The 18,463-nt window shown below is 49.6% G+C and overlaps 1 protein-coding gene across 6 annotated transcripts; it reads right to left on the bottom strand.

The window, feature by feature from the left end:
* Nucleotides 1-108: 108 nt before the first annotated feature.
* Nucleotides 109-15,271, bottom strand: PPRC1 (PPARG related coactivator 1). 6 transcript variants are annotated; one of them, XM_044240365.1, is made up of 14 exons: nt 15,105-15,271; nt 10,952-11,140; nt 10,243-10,389; nt 10,015-10,116; nt 6,996-9,900; nt 6,639-6,692; nt 5,748-5,805; nt 4,687-4,757; nt 2,751-3,474; nt 1,624-1,773; nt 1,448-1,514; nt 1,208-1,329; nt 807-958; nt 109-509 (listed from the first exon to the last, which is right to left on the bottom strand). In XM_044240365.1, the coding sequence occupies exons 1-14, from the start codon at nt 15,255-15,257 to the stop codon at nt 406-408; spliced, it is 4,998 nt and encodes a 1,665-aa protein (XP_044096300.1). In that variant the 5' UTR covers nt 15,258-15,271; the 3' UTR covers nt 109-405. The 6 variants fall into 6 exon arrangements, with proteins under 6 accessions (XP_044096300.1, XP_044096301.1, XP_044096302.1 ...); XM_044240366.1 differs by having other exon boundaries at nt 4,687-4,754; XM_044240367.1 differs by having other exon boundaries at nt 10,024-10,116.
* Nucleotides 15,272-18,463: the final 3,192 nt, after the last annotated feature.

The following is an 18,463-nucleotide window of genomic DNA, read 5'->3' as shown; positions in this document are numbered from 1 at the left end:
GGTCCTAGGAACTAAATGGAGATAAGCATGTCCCTGATTGTGTTCAGACTGGAAAAGTGAGTATGTCTGGCACTAGCACCATTGAAAGAAGCACACAGCACTTGGGAATTCTCTCTAGTTCATGTTTATTAGTCTGCATAGTAACTTAGATCTTCCAAACACTGGGGTACCCCTCAGCCCCATCAGAACATAGGAATGCAAGTTAACTTATTTCAATGCCTGTTATAAAAAAATGAATAACCCTTTAAAAAAATCTGATTTAACACATTTTTTATTTCACTTTTTTCCATTTCTTTATAAAACAGTCATTTCTCACTAGCAGCTCTCTCCCCTAAAGTGGGGGAGGGGGGATGGAGGAGGTTGGACACCTCCAAAGAAAAAGGGAAGGGGGAGAAGGGCCCAGGGTTACCTCCTGAGGTTCTTCTGGGCCTGTTTCAACAATGTGTCAAAGTCAAGAGAATCAAATTTGCTCTTTACAGGAGCAGGGTCAAAGTCTTCCTGGTTGGAGTCTATAAAAATAGAGACAGACATCAAGGTCTCTGACAACACTTCCCTACCACAGGGTCCTCAAACAGCCAGCCTCCTCCCACCCCAATAATGGATAGAAATAATATCACCCTGGTTTTAATTAAAAAAACAAAACAAAAAAGCCCCCATTTCTCCTCTCATCCCACCCCCAGGTTCTTGGTATGTCACATTCAGCATTAAGTTAGCTCCATGAAGGAGAGGCCCACTCTCAAAAAGGCTGGGAACCCTTCTGGGGACAGTATGAAGTATACCAAAGCTTCAGGATTTCTTCCACTCACCAAGATCTGAATAGCTTCTCTTGCAGAACTGCCTGCGGCCCCCAAAGCAGAGATCAAAGGGTTGTTCATCTGCCTGCCTCAGCTTGTGGCCACTCTCAATGGCTGCAAATGCCTCCTCAGCATAGCGGTAAGTGACGAAGCCGTAGTTGTCACTGGTGAGGAAGATGAGGCAAGGCTAGGATGGCTATCTGGGCACATGCCATGGAAAACAGGTACTTCCCAGGGTACAGAGAGGGACTGGGGTGGTTCTTCTTACTCCCCAATGGCCAACCCTCTGATTGTGGGAGTGAAGCTATCATTCTACATTGCTGAGCACACCAGAGCAAGGGGAAAAGACCAACAAGCATCACGGTAGATGAATGGGAAGGAAAGGACATTCTGACCTTAGGGCCCAAGCTTACCCTTGGACACGGAAGTGGATAGTGCACTCCTCAATCTCTCCAAAAACAGAGAACCTCTGTTTCAGTTCTGACCTAGTCATGCGGCCAGGTATCTTCCCAATGAAGACCACTCTTCTCTCCTCCTATGTTGGAACAAGAAAAATTTACACATCATGACCCAGAGCTACCAGTGTAGGAGACACTCAAAGCTCATGATCCAGGGGCAAGCCCTATTCTTCCAAGACCTATTCCTCTACTCACTATTGCACGCTCCTTCTGCAGCACTCTCTGCCTTTGGTAATGGTCATGTGAACGGTAAGAGCCGTACCTGACATGAGAAGAAGGAGCCATCAGACCCCCAGACATAGATATCTCAAGTCTCAGAACTCTCAGGCACTTGCATCCCAGATGCACAGACTCCATAATCACATACTCACCGCCGCCTCCTATCACTTCTCCGTCGGGGTGATGGGGAGCGGGACCGGCTTCTGGAACTGGATGAGGAAGATGAAGAGGAGGAGGAGGAAGATGAAGAGGAGGAGGAAGAAGAGCATCTTCGGGAACGTCCAGAGGAACTGCAACTGGATCTGGAGGATAAAGGGGCAGGCAGGAATGCTGGGAGCGGTACAGAAATATTCTACTTACTTACCTTACCTCAGTCCCAGCCTCGCCTCCCTGTCAGGAAGCTCAGGCTCAAAAACAAAGCAGAGCAAAAGAGGTCTAGAAGAACTCCACAGACGACAGAATTGAGGCCCTCATGAACTTAGATGTATTTGGAATGTTTTAGAGTGTTTTGGCACAAATCATAGATCATAGTTATTTTCAATCATGCAATTAAAAAAATATTTAACAAGTCGGTAAGAAGAAAAATAAATGGAGACTCAGAGATAAAGGGCTGTGCCCTAGGTCTTACAACTAGTTGGGGGTGCCAGGCCTAGGTCTCTGGGTTCCTGTTCCCCTATCATGTCTCACAGCAGTGCTGTGACCATGGCATAAAAGGGAGGTGACTTGTTAGACCTGTAATAGAGATCATTTCTCAAGAGGTCATTCCGGTTCCAAAACCAAGAATTCTTCATGCATTAAGCAGGAAAATTTGGGTCTGTTACTGAGAAAAAGGTACTGCCCGAAAATATATGAGGCCACAATAACAAAGGAATTGTCCCGACTCTGTCCTCAACGGATGATTAGAAGAACTGCCATCAACAACCCACCATCCCACCTTCCGACAGCCCACCAAGAAAAGAGCAGAAGTGAGAACTGATATAGTATGTGACAGATTAAACACAGGCAAGATCCAAACCTAATGGTCTCCCCAAGGCAGGGCTCAAGGAAGCAGGAGACCTCAGGGATACCCCAAACTCAAACAGGGGATAGAAGCTATCTTCTCACAGCTTGCCTCCTTCAATAATTCAAGAAAGGGGGAGAAGACAAAAGCCAAGGACAGAAGTGGAAGCCTTAGAGTCTGAAAGTATCAAACTCAATGTGCAAAAGCTTTCAAAGTAAACTGGAGGAGAGGACATGAACTTCTTACGTGAAGAGGACCTAAGAGGCCATCAGAGCTCACCTTCGCCACCTCTTGTGTGGGGGGGAGAGGGACCTGGACCGGGACCGGGATGAGGAAGACGACGATGAAGATGAAGAGGAAGATGCTTCGCTGGTCCGGTTGGACCCAGAGCTGACAGAACGGCTGCTGCGGCCCCGACAGCCCTGCCAGCCCCGGCTTGGGGGGCTGGCTGACCTGCAGGCTTTTCGGTAACAGCGCACTGACCGCTGCTTGGCTGAGGGCTCGGGGGGAGTCCTAGTGTTCATGTCATTCCGGCAAGGCGAGGCCTCAGGGGACAGCAAGGCAGATGGGGCGAGGCAAGGAGCTGGGGGATCTGCCTGCTCACTGCTAGTCCTGTGATCAAGTGGCTCCTGTGAGGCAGCTGTGCGTGGGGGGAGGGGGATGACTGGGCCCAGAGACAAGACAGGTTTGATGGTGATGTCCTGATGGCGTTTGACGTTCCATCGGGAGCCCACCTCTGGAATGACTAAGGCAGGCATCTTTTTTGGGGGAGTCCTGCTCCGGACACAATAATCATGGTCCCCAGAGCCCACATGGACTGGACTAGGGCCATGGACCCCTTCTTGGAGGCAGGCTGCAGCTGGATGTTTGACCTCTGTAACTCCTTCAGGCTTCAGGGTTCCCTCCTGGGCGGTAGACTTAGGAGATCTGGCTTTGGCCAGCAGTGAGACAGCAGCCAAGGGCTTCCATAATTGGTGGGGAGGGGTAGCTGGTGGGGTGAGCCCTGTGAGGGGAGGGAGGATGGAGATAGCAGGATGAGATCCGATTCTACACTTCTAAACACTGCGTACATAGGCTCCACAGACCCCCACCTCATGTCACAAAGAAACCGACAATAGTCAACAGCCCACCTTCTCCCACAGTTGCAACTACTCCTTCCCCCAAGTTCCCTATCTTGGGGACAAAGCAACAGAAACCCAGCCAGCTAGGGTCCTCCTGAACCCCTCAACCTCTCACTGCCCAAACCTAGCTATGACCAGCTTCTGCCTGGTCCACCTCTCCATTCTTAGGCCCAGCCCTCCCCCCAGCACTACCTGATTTCAGGGCTGCATCTTGCCTGGATTCATGTAATCATCTTCCAATAATCTACCTCAGGCTTCACACCCATCTATCCTGTCTTCTACATTCCCACTAGAGGGAGCACCCCAAAATCAATTGCTTCCTAAATACACGAGATAAAGTCCAAACAACTTAAGATGGCATTCAAAGTTCCCATAATCTGACCTCCTACTTACCACTTCAGCTTCATCTCTTGCTTAAGTTCTACCCACCATTCCCATCAGCCACTATATTCTAGCCAAACCAAACAACTCCCCCAAACGTACCAGACTGGTTTTGTTTCTTCCATTCACTCCAGCTGCTCCATCTCCCTAGAATGCCCCATCCCCTAAATCTATCTGATTGGTAATCTATCTCATTACCAATCAATCTATCTGATTGATTTTCTCAAACCTCTGCTTCAAGGATTACACCTTCTATATATAACCCTCCCCTGACTGTCCCATCTCAGACCCCACAATAAACCACAAAGGCAGGGGTGCCTGGGTGGCTCAGCGGGTTAAAGCCTCTGCCTTCGGCTCAGGTCATGATCCCGGAGTCCTGGGATAGAGCCCTGCATCGGGCTCTCTGCTCGGTGGGGAGCCTGCTTCCTCCTCTCTCTCTGCCTGCCTCTCTGTCTATTTGTGATCTCTGTCTGTCAAATAAATAAATAAAAATTAAAAAATAAATAAATGAACCACAAAGTCTCCTTTAACATCTTTAACATACAATCTCTCTGATCATTGGCTTATACATCTGCTCCCTGGACTCTGAGAACCTCAACGATGAAGATCAAGAGCTCTGTATTCCCAACATCTACACACACCTGGTGCAGGGCAGCCTCTATAAACATTTGCTGCATACTAATCAAAGGCAGAGTTCCCCGCTCTGAACCCACCTGCCACGTTGGCCAGTTCTGGGGCTTGTAACCGGTCTAGGGGCCTCTTCTCCTGGGGAGTGTCAACGCTGCTGGCAGGGGGGAAAAGGGAAAGCCTGGTTCATTGCTTCCTCAACATCTTGCATATCTGTTTTCCTTACAAAGGAATGGGAGAGGGGTGTATGCAGAGAAGAAGGGGATACAAGGGGTGCCTGGGTGGCTCAGTGGGTTGAGGCCTCTGCCTTCGGCTCAGGTCATGATCTCAGGGTCCTGGGATCGAGCCCCGCATCAGGCTCTCTGCTCAGCAGAGAGCCTGCCTCCTCCTCCCCTCTCTCTCTCTGCCTACTTGTGATCTCTGTCAAATAAATGAATAAAATCTTAAAAAAAAAAAAAAAAGAAGAAGAAGAAGAAGAAGGGGATACAAAAACGGCCCCTATTACTCTCCTCCAGCACAACAGGCTCTTAGTAACCGAAATGTGGACTGGGTCTCAACTCCGCTCTGTTCAATTCTAGGAGGCAGGCTGGCTATGACCTTGAATAGCCCCCATTTCCTTTAAGCCAGGAACCTTGCCTACCTAGCTCAAAACAATCCAAAATCAATGTGGAGGGGTGCCTGGCAGAACAGGATAGGGTAGCATGAACATGATAAATGAAAAAAGGCCTCTCAGTGCTGGAAGACTGGGGAACAAGGATGTCCAGGGTGCATCCTTCAAGGAGTCAGGAGAGCTATGACCATCTTCCCCACCTGACCTTATACCATCACCAGTGTTGAGCAAGCTTAAAGTTTGTTAAAGAAAGGAAAGAAATCCCCAAAGGCACAATTTGCCAGAAGACAAAAAGTACCTCCAGGACATTTGGAATCCCAGACTGGCATCAGCAGAGGATGGTACCCATCCTCCTATCTCACCATCCAAGACAGTGTTCAATAGTGCTGGGCTGAGTGAGGCACAGGGTAACAGGGAGAGACTCTAAAGCTAACTGAAAGTCCCTGCAACACAGGCATCCAGATGACAGTCCTGCAGAGCCAGCCGGTTGCTGACCAACAACTGGAGGGTAACACACTTCTATGTCTCCATACTCACCCTGAGTTTCCTATAGCCAGGCTGTCAGCAGGAGCCGGGGGAGGGCATTCCTTTTTGGCTGCAAAGAAACCAAATTAGTTAAAAGGCCAACCAGATGTTCCAGACTGAGAAGGTGCAAAAGGGCTTGCTTTGAGGCCCAAAGAAGGAAAATCCACTTTACCTACATATTTCACTGGGCTCTCCCCCAGAGATCCACTGTTTTCTAGTAGGTACACCACTACTGTTTTTAATTACGTCTCTGCTAAGAGACATCTGTTAATTACTCACTGAATCTGAGACAGAGCCCAAACTTCTAAGCCTAGCATGTAAGTTTCTATGTAACCTAACTTCCTGGACTTGTGGTCTATTTGTCCTACACTTACCATATTTTATATTTTTCCTTGTACTATATAGATATTTGTTACTAATTCAGGATTCTTTTCTGTTTTTTCCTCCCCAATCAGACCATAAGCTCCTTGAGAACAGGACACAATACCCTCACAGTACCTAGGGCCCTGCTTTGTACTGAGAAAGCTGAGCTATCCCTTGCCTTCCAAACACACCACACACCATCCTTCCTATACCTTGGCCTTTATTCCCACGCACACATCCTGCCTTTCAAGGCCCAGCTTGAGAGCTACTATCCTCTATAAAATGTCCCCAACCAACCTGACCCTCTTGGATCACCACATCCATTCACTCTTGATAGTTCTTGCCAGGCTGTACCACCACCCTCTCCCTGGCTTAGGTTGCACTGCAGTGAACCTTATCTCCCCACTCCTATCAGAACGAGATTAATTCTTTGAGACGGCCCCTCCACCACTCCCTTCCTTACATCTAAGTTAACTACAGGGCTGGACCCAAAGAAAATAGCAACAGAAAGGGTTCAGCATAGCTACCCAGGCTCCTCACCTTCAGATTTCTCGAACTGCTCCAGTAGACTGGACAGGTCCGATGCCTCAATTCCTGTGGAAGCACAGAACACAGGATTGGAAATGGAAGTACCCAGGTCCTAGAATTCCCCAATCACCTCACTTCTCCCTTTATGTTCCCCCTGTCCACTATACTAAGGAAACAAAGACAGCAACAGAAAACAGGAAGGAATCAAACCAATCCAGAGCTCTGGAGAATACTCCAAACAAAACAAACGATCCTCCAAATAAATCCACAAAGCCCACCCCCATCAAGGTGGTCTGTCCCGTTCTAGAATATGCTCACCATCTAACCCCCATGCCCTTCACTCACATCAACAAACTGTGCAGCACTTACCAATCTCACTGATGAAAGCCTGTACCACGTCCTCAGGGCCTTGAGTACGTGGGGTAGGCAAGAACGAGAGCTTCCTTAGACGGGCTGGGTGGACAGCAGGCAGCTTAGTTACAGTGCTCTGCTTTGATGTGGGTGTGGGTGTGGGAACAGCCTTGGCAACAGGAGAGGGGGGCTTCTCTCTGGGCCTGCTCTCCTGGGTCTCAGGATTTAGCCTCTCTGATACAGGCTCCTCAACAGCCACACTCTCAGCAGACAGACATGGTGGAGCCTTGATCTGGGGGCTTTGTACTGGGGAGGACACCTTATGTTTCAGATGGGGAGATGCAGGCACTGATTTGACCTCCACCTTGGTGGGCTCCACCTGTGGAGCTCCCTGGCTAGCTGACCCAAGACTGAGGGGAGGAGCCACTGGCCCAGGAAGTACACTCTCAGAAGGGCCGGCTGGAATGCCACTGGGCTCCACCTTGGGTGGAGGAGCAGCTCTCCCAACAGATGCTAGAGGCAAAGGAGGTGGTGGCACAGTAGGCCAGAATGGAGGGTGTTGCAGCCCTGGGCCCCATCCCAAGGGCCCATAGGCACAGCTGGAACTATAAGGTGGGATTGGGGCTGGAGGGGGTACCCAAGGCACATTGCAAGTGGGGGGCACAGCATAGGTGCCAGGAGTACCAGACACTAGGGGCACTGTTGGTGGAGGGGGCAGACAAGGATAGCCAGAAGGGGACACAGGGGGATAACAAGGCCAGGGTGGTACAGGAGCATAGTGAGTATAGGGATCACGTGGTACTGGGCCCATAGACACTGGAAGACTGGGAGGCTGCAAGGGTGGTGGGGGCAGACTGGGGATCCCTTGCCTGCTTGTAGGAAGGGGCAGCATGGGGGTCATGCCTAGCCCACCTGGGGGGAAAGGCAAAGCAGTGGGCATTGTGGGAGGCATGGGCTGCACAGTAGGAGGTGGGGGTCTTGCTGGTAGTGGCAGCTCTTGGGATGGCAGCTGCTCTGTGGGAGTTGAGGCCATAGCTTTGCTTGCAGGTGGTTCAGGACTAGGAGAAGCAGGACTGGGACCCACAGGCACAGAGCAAGCCTCAGGAGGAACCTCAGGGCTTCTCTGCAATCCTGTCTTCTTGGATGGGGCTGGTGGGATGACAAGACAAGGGATGTCTGCTAGTCCTGTGGGAGTCTCTGGGAGACTGGGCCACTTCCCAGCTGGGGGCTGGGGACTTCTCTCTTCTGCCTCTGCTTGGCGCTGCTGCCTTCTTCGCCGGTACTCTGATAGGCTAAGAGGCCGAGGTCTGGCTTCCTGGGTTGTAGCACTGGTACCACTTTCTACCTTCAGAGGACCCACAACCTCCTGGACTTCAGGGATGATGGCCTTTAGAGAGTCCAAGGACTCTGACTCTGGAAGGATCTGGGGAGCCGGACTCCCCTGGACAGATGACATGGCACCACGTCTGGGATCAGAAGGCCTAGATTTAACTAGCACAGAATCAACTGGACCCAGGTCACTGGGAACAGAGTCAACTGGTGCTGAGCTCACTGGGACAGGGTCACCTGGTGGCAAGTCATCTGAGATGGGAACAACCACTGTAGAGTCAATTTCTGCTGAGTCAGCCAAGACTGGGTCAATCAGCACTGGGTCAGCTGGGAGAGGGTCCACCAGCTCTGAGTTTGCTGAATCATGGTCACCCAATGCAGGATCAACAGGTACAGGATCAGCTAGAACAGGATTAACTTCAGTGGGATTGGTTTCAACAGAGTCAAGTGGCATGGGGTCTGTTCGAGCAGAGACATGGGTTGGAACAAGGTTGGCTTGGATGCTGTCAACCAGATTGGAGTAAAGGTCTAGAGGATCTTCTTTGTCAGGACTAGCTTGCCCAGCACTACTCTCCAAGTTCCCAGAGCTAGGTTTCTCCAAGGCAGCTGCCCAGGCCCGAGCCCAAGCCCGGGGCTTCCCTCTACTACGAGAAGGCCCAACCTCTCTTTGAAGTTCCTCCTGAGGCAAGTTTCCTGCCTGAGAGGTCACCTCTGTAGCCATGGTAGACTGCCCACGAGAAGCTGACCTCAGTCTCCTGGCATAGCCTTCTGCACAGGCTGCTGGCTGCTCTTTGCTCTTCTTCTTCCTGCCCTTTCGAGCTCTCTGGGAGCTCAGCTTTGTGTTGGCTGGTGGGTTCTGAGGTCCCTGGGGCATCACTGGCTCCATGACCTCCCTGGGATCCAACAAGCAGACTGACTCCAGTTTTTCCTCTGAGTCCACTGACAACCCCTCTTTATCAGGGCAGAGGTCTTCCTTGAGCACAGGAGCCTCTGTCTCCGACTCTAGCGTAGGCATGAGCAGCTTCAAAGCTGGACTGGCCTCTAGCGAGTCATCCAGGAGCACAGGCTGGGGCCCAGCAGGGATCTGCCGTACCACAACTGGAATCTCCAGGTCATTACCAGCTGTGGCTGCCTGGCCCACAATCTCTAGCACCACACAGTCCTCAGGCAGTGTCAAATCATCTGGCTGCTCCTGAAGCTCATCCTCGAGTGATGTCAGCTGAGTGAGGCTGGGCAGGCAGTATGGATGCATGGCCCGCACCAGCTCACTCAAGGAGGAGATACTCTCATCACCAGCTGTCTGCACTGCCATCTCTGCTGCTGCAGTTTTGTCTTCCTCCTCGGGGCAGGCCAGGTGCATAGGGAAGTCTGGGATACTGCTCACAGAGTTGTCGAGCTCCCCAGCAAGCAACTGGCCGCTGAAGCTGGCCACCTCCTCCTCTTCTTCCCCATCACTACGCTGCTGGGGAGGAGGGGACTGGCCCCGGCGGGCTCTTGATCTTGGGGGTCTCCAGCTAGGAAGCTTAGGGGATGAGGTCTCTAAGAAGGAAGGTGGAGAGAAGTCCCAAGGAGGATCTGAGAGAGACATCTCAACCTGTAGGAAAGAGGAGAAGCTGCAGAAGTTTTCTCCGGGGATACATTTTTCTAGGCCTGTCCCCACACATTCCTTCCTCCTGGGAGTCTCTGAAGCTCCCTTGGTCAGGCTTACCCCACTCACTTTAGTACTGCCTGTGCTGGGCCCCAATGGGTCAACCGGGGTGATGAGGTCACGTTCCGGGGGTGTCCGGGAAAGGGTGAGCAGCTTGTGTAGCTGAGAGGGAGGAAAAGCCTGAGATGAGTTCGTGCTTCACAACTATATGAGAAGGCCCACAGTCGTGGCTCTATACTTTGCAGCAACCAACACCATCCCACCCCTCAACGGCAGCCCCACACTCACAGAGGAGCCCTCTCGAGGTGACACAAGCAGTTCTGAGTCAGGAATGCTGTCAAACGGAGACAGGTTCTCGGAATCTGCATTGTCCAAAATTTCTGTCAGAGCTGTGAGCAGCGACACTTCATTCTGGTCCTCCAGAGATAACCTGCTCTGCTCCAGAAAGACAACAGGAAGGTTCCACCATCATCCCTAATGATCTACTGGCCACTGAAAAGGACTGAACGCCAAGAGAAATAGTCTCCCAGGCTGAGTTCAGCTCAATTTCCCAGAGAGATCTGAATGCCAGAAAGCATGGACTCCAATCTCATTCACTGCCATCTCCCACCTTCCTAGTGCCAAGACAGGCCTGTCAGAATTGAGGCTAGGCTTATGTTTCATATACTCCCTCCACCCTCGGGGATGATGTGGATGCTCAACAGACAACCCTTGGCTAGGCTGGAATTGGCCTCAAAACAAATTGGAACTCTCTGGACATGTAAGATGGGGGCCCACGCAGGGGAAAAGGCCTTGGACTACTGTGCAAGCCTGCCAGGGCATCCTCGCATTGGACACGGTCTAGCATCCTACAGCCCAACTCTGAGAGACAAAAAACTCACTTCAAGGACTTGGTTTGGGTATCCAGGAACCAAAATCCTGGGAAAACAGAACCACTGAGCCACAGCCTCAAATGCAAAGCTCCCACCTGAAAAATTTAAGCCCAGCCCCAGCTCACCTCCCCAAGGCTCCCAAAATCCTCGATGAGGGAGATGAGGGAGGCATCCATGTAGCTCTGCATGGTCCCCAGCAGTGTCTCATCCTGCAGTATCAGCTCCTCCATCTCCAGGTCCTTGTCCCTCAGGCAGGGGCCAAGCCGAGACAGACTGACAAAACCAGAATCATCCCCCTCCTCGTGCAGCAGCACCTGGGGCAAACAGGATGGTCGTAAGGCCTGCAAGGCATGGGACCTCTGGGGTAGCTGTGTGACAGGCTCTCTAAACCAGGAGTTCCACCAATCACCTCAGACTCAGGAGAAGCCCCACCAAAGCCAACCAAACCTCTGGACTTGCTGGGCAGAGAGAAGTACAACTCAACCCATGAGCCAAAACACCAGTCAGGACGGCAATGTTCAAGGGCCTTCTGAAAAAAGTTTGGACTTCATCCAGAAACAGTTGGAGCCACAGATTATTAAACTAGGGAGTAAAAACATGAGAAAGATCAAAATTGTTCAGAAAAGTTGTCTGCTGGGCGCCTAGGTGGCTCAGTGGGTTAAAGCCGCTGCCTTCAGCTCAGGTCATGGTCTCAGGGTCCTGGAATGGAGTCCCATATCGGGCTCTCTGCTCAGCAGGGAGCCTGCTTCCCTCTCTCTCTCTCTGCCTGCCTCTCCATCTACTTGTGATCGCTCTCTGTCAAATAAATAAAATCTTTAAAAAAAAAAAAAAAAGAAAAGTTGTCTGCTGGCAATGGTAAAGGCAGACAGTCTGAGGGGTACACCAAAGGAGAGGTGGTCAGCAAGGAGGCAATTTCAGCTCCAACCACCTTACCTTTCTAAAGTCCCACTCAGGCCTTTCTCTTCTGCTTAGCTCAAACTCAACCTTGTTCAAGACAACTCAGACTTCCCCAACCCATGCTGATCTCTCCTCATACCCAATCCAATTAGGTTTCTGTAGCACTCATTTTTCTGGCAATCATTATATTCTTTGCATCATTACTAAAACCGGATTCTAAGTTCCTTTGGGGCCAAATAACCTTTTGTACCATACTAGCCTGTATCCTTCTTGGAACTTGGAAAGGTTTAAACTGTGCTTCTACTTCCTGATGATCTAGGATGCCTGGCACAGTGTCTTATACAGAGTTGACATACACACTTAATTCACATTTTTTTTCACATTTTTTTTTTTAAATTTTGAAGGCCCTACAATGTGCCACTCAACCTATCAGTGGTAGTCCCAAAGGAAAAGTTCCCCACCTCAACCATGTAAGCACAAAAGAGAAAACCTGATTCGCTGATTCACTGCACAGAAAAGCCCCACCCCACTACTTGCCTGAAAACTAGCAACATCTTCAGCCTTGACAGGCAGGGAGCCACCCGCCCAGGCCTGTCAAGAGCGTGGGCGTGGGCAGGGCCAGAAGTAGCTAGAAAGGGGCTGGCAAGGCCAGAGGCCAGAACCAGGGGTATCTCCACTATAAGAAACAGATGATGACAGCCAAAGAACAGGAACAAACAAGGACAAGCTAATTCCCCATCCCCTTCTGCAACTCTGTACCTCTTCCAAGGAGGGGAGGAGGAAGGCAACAGATATGACTATAACCCCCTACCCACCCTCCTAATCAAGCTGAGGTCCAATGTCCAGAGAGAGGAAAGGCTAGATACATTTTAGGAGGCCAGCTCCAGAGAGGAAGTGAAAGGTGGCGAGTTTTAGGCACTAACTCCTCCCAAGCCTTCACAATCCTGTAATTACAACGAGCAGCTGAATAGCACCTAGCTCAGCAAACACTCCAGCGTGAGCAAGGACGCTCCATCTCAACTTGCCCTGCCACCTACCTGACCCAGCCACCAGGCCAGAATCTTAAAACAATGCCCAGCTCTGGGACCCACTCACCACCTCCATTAGGCAGGTACCGGAGCCCCAGTGGGAGATATCCCCTCTCTTCCCCTGACATCACCTATCCCTCAATCCCCAAAGAGCACAGCACTCAGACTACCAAAATCATCTAGGAGCTAAACCCAGGCTAAAAGCCAGCCACCAGCATCCCTACTTCAGCAACCTCCCAACTGGCTCTCTCACACGCAGTCTTGTCCCTACAGGGTTCAAAACCAACTACAAACTATTAAGAAAACACATCTGATCACTTTTTAAGGTTCTCCCTAAACCCCTCCAATGGCATCTTACTGCTCTTAGCACTAGATTTAAACTCCTTATATGACTTACAGTCTTCCCTACCAGGCTCCTCTGCTCCAGTATGTGTTCTCTCTTACCACTGGGCCTCTCTCTCCATGCAACAGAAATACAGGTCTCTCCATTTCTTCAATAAGCCAGGTTCTCTCCCACTTCAAGGCCTTCCTATACTATTTCCTCTGATGAAAGCTTTCCTCCCCCACAACACACAGCCTTCAAGCCTCAACTTAAAATGTCCTTTCCCAGACCCTGCTTATTATACAAGCCCAAATATGTTGCACTTTCCTTTTGTCCCACTCATCATTTATTATCTGTCTATCCCAATAAAACCATATGAGCCTAGAGAACAGGGACTATGTGTTGTTCACCCCAGGATCCCTTATGTCTGAACATAGTATCTCAATAAATATTGGTTGACTGACTAGGTTCCACACATCCACCTTTCTTAGGGGGGAGGTGAAAGAAACAATCTCTCCACGAGACCCTCTCCAACCCCAGATGACCACTTAAATTGGATTACAGCTGGGCCATGGATCCTTCCTGCCTCTCCCCTAAAAGATGAGCAGCTCCCAAGCTAGGGCTTCAGAAGCAAGGGCCTGGACTGGTCTGCTGGAACTAACATTACCTGGTAGCCTGCAGTCCAATTCCCACCTAGAACCAAAACCAAACCCAAGCTAAACAAAACACCCAAAAGCTTTCAAGGACTCCGCTTAACTGCTTAAGAGATAACAGTTCAGCCTAAGTCCTGCCCACCATTCTAGATGGCAACTTTTAAGAAGCCCTCTGCTGAGGAGTGAGAGAACACTTTCTAAGTATGGAGAAATGAAGACCAAGGAAACAGAATCTGACAGAAGAAGCCACCCCCATCCAATAAATGTTCAACTAGTGTTGAACAGTTCTTAAATCGCCTCCAATTTTTCCCATCCCCAGCAAAATTCCAAAGAGCTTTAAATACAGATCACCTCATATCTGTCAGTTCACAGAAGCAAGCCTTAGCTGCTTCCTCAAAAAAGAGGCTGAAGGAAAAAGGGAAGGAGAAAGGATTCTTTCCCTTACTTAGACTTGTCCCATGTATACGTTGACACTCCCCGTGCACCCTGAATCATGAATGAGCCAGGTCCGCAGGCAACCAAAACGCCAGTGCCCATGACTCACAAGCCACCACAAGCCGGTCAGACAGAAGCCACCACAAGCTTACTCCACAACCCTTTAACCTCAGCCTTCTGCCCTCCCCAACACACTCCACCATCCGCAGGGAACTGACTCCCCGCACATCTGGAAAGTCCTTCACCCCTCGCTATCGAGGGGCCGTGGACAATACAGGAGGAAAAACTACTCCAAGACCCTGGGCAAAGTTGACTCTACCAGCCCCTACCTTCCTTCCCGGCCAGGGGCCCCCAGCCGGGTCAGAGATGGCGGGACCGGCTGAGACACACCCAGTTCCCAGCAGTGCGGCTCCAACGCCGATACGAGATGCCCGGCAGCCTGGAGCGGGAGCCACGTGGACATACCCTCCCCGCCCCCACGTGGACCCGCGGGCCACCCCCCCCCAACCAGAAGCCCAACCCACGTGGGTGCCAGAGCCGCCTAGAGGGGGAGGGGAAGCCGACAAGTTCTCCCGGGAAAATTGCTCCCCCCACCCCACGTGGCTTCGAAAAGGCACTGCAGCGCGGTGCTGGGAGCACCCCCACTCGGCATCCTTAAAGAGAGGTATTAACCCTGGATTCCAAGTCCCAATCTCTGACCCCCAGAACGGACCATGTTTCCAACACCCGGCTATGCCCCTCCGGCGTTCCGAAGGAATGGCTGTGGGGACCCCCGTCTCTGCCTGCGTCCCTCCAGCAAACAGCCCAGGTCGGCCCAACCCGTCTCCCGCAGCCAGCCGGCATCGCCTCCCAAGCGCTTCCTCCCTTTCCTGTGGCGTCCACGTGTCACCGCCCGGCACACGCCGCTTTGCTGCCAGCCGCGGGCCGCCCGCCAGCCTCTCACCTGCTCCCCGCCACTCACAGAGCCCACAGTCCCATACGGCGTTTGGCTCCGACTCCCCCAACTGCTGCCGCGGACTCCACCGCCGGGGTCAGGTCCGGGGCCCCCACTCAGAGACGGCGCGACTCCGTCTCTCCGTCCCCGGCGCGCCGCCATCTTGGCCCCTGAACACCCAGCGCAGCTCTGGTCGCCGGCGCCGCCTCGCCCAGCAGATTGTGGGAAGGGAACTACAATTCCCGGAAGACACTGCAAAACTACGGATCCCAAAAGGCCCTGCGGCGAGACCCACTCCCATCTGGGAAGAGGGCTCTGGCTTCGCAAGGGACCCTGGGAATAGTAGTTGCTTTAAGTGGTACCTCAGTGGCACGTGCTACAGTAGTATTGTCATGCTCAGTTTTGTGTTCTGTGGGTTGGCGAGCGTGCGGTAATAAAGGGAGCGTTAGTATTTACACATCTCTTTATTTTCCTAATTTGTCTAACTGTCCAAACGCCCTTTTTATCTGACATTCTATCGTGCGGTACTTTCCTTTTACAACGTAGCCCAAGTGCACCTATGCTTTGAATCAGCACCCCCTAGTGGGCACCCTCACCCCAGGAGCTAACTTTCACCTAATCTCTTACTGCGCCACTACCGCTTGTTTAATCTTTTGTTGTTGTTATAGTTTAATCTTCCTTTATTTCTAGTTTCATTAGGAAATATTTAATATACACCACCGTGTAAGTTTAAGGCATGTAACATGATTGTTTGATTTGCAAAAATTAGCACCATAGATAGGTTCATCTAACCCATCTTCTCACATAGGTAAAAATTTTTTTCTCCTTGTGATGAGATTTACTCTTTTTTAACAACTTTCCTATATATCATACAGCAGTATTAGCTATGTAATGTTGCACATTACCTATCTACTACTAAGTTATCTTATAAATGGAAGTTTGTAGAGCTTAATCTTAAAATATATTCTTGGGGTCTCTCTGGGCTACTCAGAAACCTACACTGACATCTCATTACCAAAGGTATTTCCTGCTGCTGCACAGTATCTTGCTGTCCTACAAAGACAATTGGTGTTCTGCTGCGTTTGTTTTTCTGTTTGGAATATTCGAACTTGGAAATATCTTTCATGCCCTCTTTTATCCAGGAAAACTTTCTGATTATCCCAACCAATCATAATCCCTCGCTATATTTCCACAGTCCATCACTATTACTGCTAGTCATTCATTTGCCTTTTAGAAGCTCATTCTTACTGTTTCCTCATTTTTATTTTTTTTTAAAGATTTTATTTATTTATTTGACAGAGAGAGATCACAAGCTGGCAGAGAGGCTGGCAGAGAGGCAGGCAGAGAGGAGGAAGCAGGCTCCCTCCTGAGCAGAGAGCCCGATGCGGGACTCGATTCCAGGACCCCGAGATCATGACCTGAACCGAAGGCAGTGGCTTAACCCACTGAGCCACCCAGGCACCCCTGTTTCCTCATTTTTAAAAAAGTTTTCTAGGGCACCTGGGTGGCTCAGTTGGTTAAATGACTGCCTTTGGCTCTGGTCATGATCCTGGAGTCCTGGAATGGAGTCCTGCATCAGGCTACCTGCTCAGCAAGGAGTCTGCTTCTCCGGCTGACCTCTCTCTTCTCGTGCTCTCTGTCTCTCTCTCAAATAAATAAATAAAATCTTAAAAAAAAAAAAAGTTGGGGTGCCTGGGTGGCTCAGTAGGTTAAAGGTCATGATTCCAGGGTCCTAGGATCAAGCCCCACATCTGGGCTGTCTGCTCAGCAGGGAGCCTGCTTTCTCCTCTCTGCCTGCCTCTCTGCCTACTCGTGATCTGTCTGCCAAATAAATAAATAAATAAAGCTTTCTATTAAAAAAAAAGTTTAAAAATCTTTTCAATGATGCTGAAGAGGGTGATGCAGTCCATTAAGCATCTGACTCTTTGGTTTCAGCTCAGGTCATGATCTCGGGATCTGGAGATCTAGCCCCAGTTGCGCTGGCACTCAGGGTAGAGTCTGCTTAAGTTTCTCTCTCCCCTTCCCTATGCCCCTCCCCTTCCCCCGTGTGCCCATGCTCTTGCTGTTGCTGTCGCTCTCGCTCTCAAATAAATAAATGTAAAAAAAAATCAAATAGCCCAAAACCATAATATATATACATAATATTGCATATTATATATATAATAAAATATAAATACAAAAACCAAATAGCACAAAACTATGCATATATATATACACATATATGTGTACATGTGTGTATATATATATGTATATGTGGTGAAAAACTATATAGAAAATATTCTTGGCCTGCAAATTCCAGTTCTACTCCATAAATTCAATCCTTGTTGCTTCTGGTGTGTTTTCATCCACACTTGTTGTATGCATGTAAAAATATATAGGGAAAGTTTGAGTTCTGCATTGGGTGTAAATATTACTTAAAAATAAAAAAAAAAAATCAGGATGGCTGGGTGGCTCAGTCACTTAAGTTCTTGCCTTCAGCTCAGGTCATGATCCCAGGTTCTGGGATTGAGTCCTGCATGGGGCTCCTTGCTCAGCAGGGAGCCTGCTTCTCCCTCTACTTGTTGCTTCCCATTTGTGCGTGCCCACTCTCTCCCTCTCTCTCTCTCTGACAAATAAATAAATAATCTTTTTTAAAAAAGTCTTTATCGGGGTGCCTGGGTGACTCAGTGGGCTAAAGCCTCTGCCTTCAGTTTGGGTCATGATCCCAGGGTACTGGGATGGAGCCCCACATCAGGCTCTCTGCTCAGCAGAGAGCTTGCTTCCCCCTCTCTCTCTCTGCCTGCCTCTCTGCCTACTTGTGATTTCTGTCTGTCAAATAAATAAATAAAATCTTTTAAAAAAAGAGTCCATTCCATATATATGATTCTATAACTTGCTTTTTTTCAATATACTAATAATATCCTAGTAACAATATACTAGTCTTTACTGAGATCTTATTTACTAATACCTTAGTGAGTACCAGTTCCATTATATGACTATACTATTATTTCAATTATATTTAAGTTATTTCAAATTTTTCACTATTACAGATTAAGTTACAGTGAACAATCTTGGGTATGTGTACATGTATCTTCACCCATTTGTACATTCTGTCTATGGAATAGTTTCCTTCCAAAGAGATTGCTGAGTTAAAGGAGGTATACAATTGAAATTTCAGCGGATAATGCCAAACTGCTCTTTAGGAAGGTTATATCAACATACATTCTCACACACACACAAAAAAAAAAAATCATGAAAGGAAAGGACCTCTGTTAGGGACTGAATTGTAACCCTCCTCCTCATCCAGGCAAAATTTATATGGTGAAGGGCTCCAGCCCCAATATGAGTGTATTTGGAGATACAGCTTTTATGGAGGTAATTAAATTTAA

The sequence above is a fragment of the Neovison vison genome, chromosome 2, assembly GCF_020171115.1.
Source record: "Neovison vison isolate M4711 chromosome 2, ASM_NN_V1, whole genome shotgun sequence".
Lineage (NCBI taxonomy): Eukaryota > Metazoa > Chordata > Mammalia > Carnivora > Mustelidae > Neogale > Neogale vison.
This window is presented reverse-complemented; position numbering and strand designations above follow the sequence as displayed.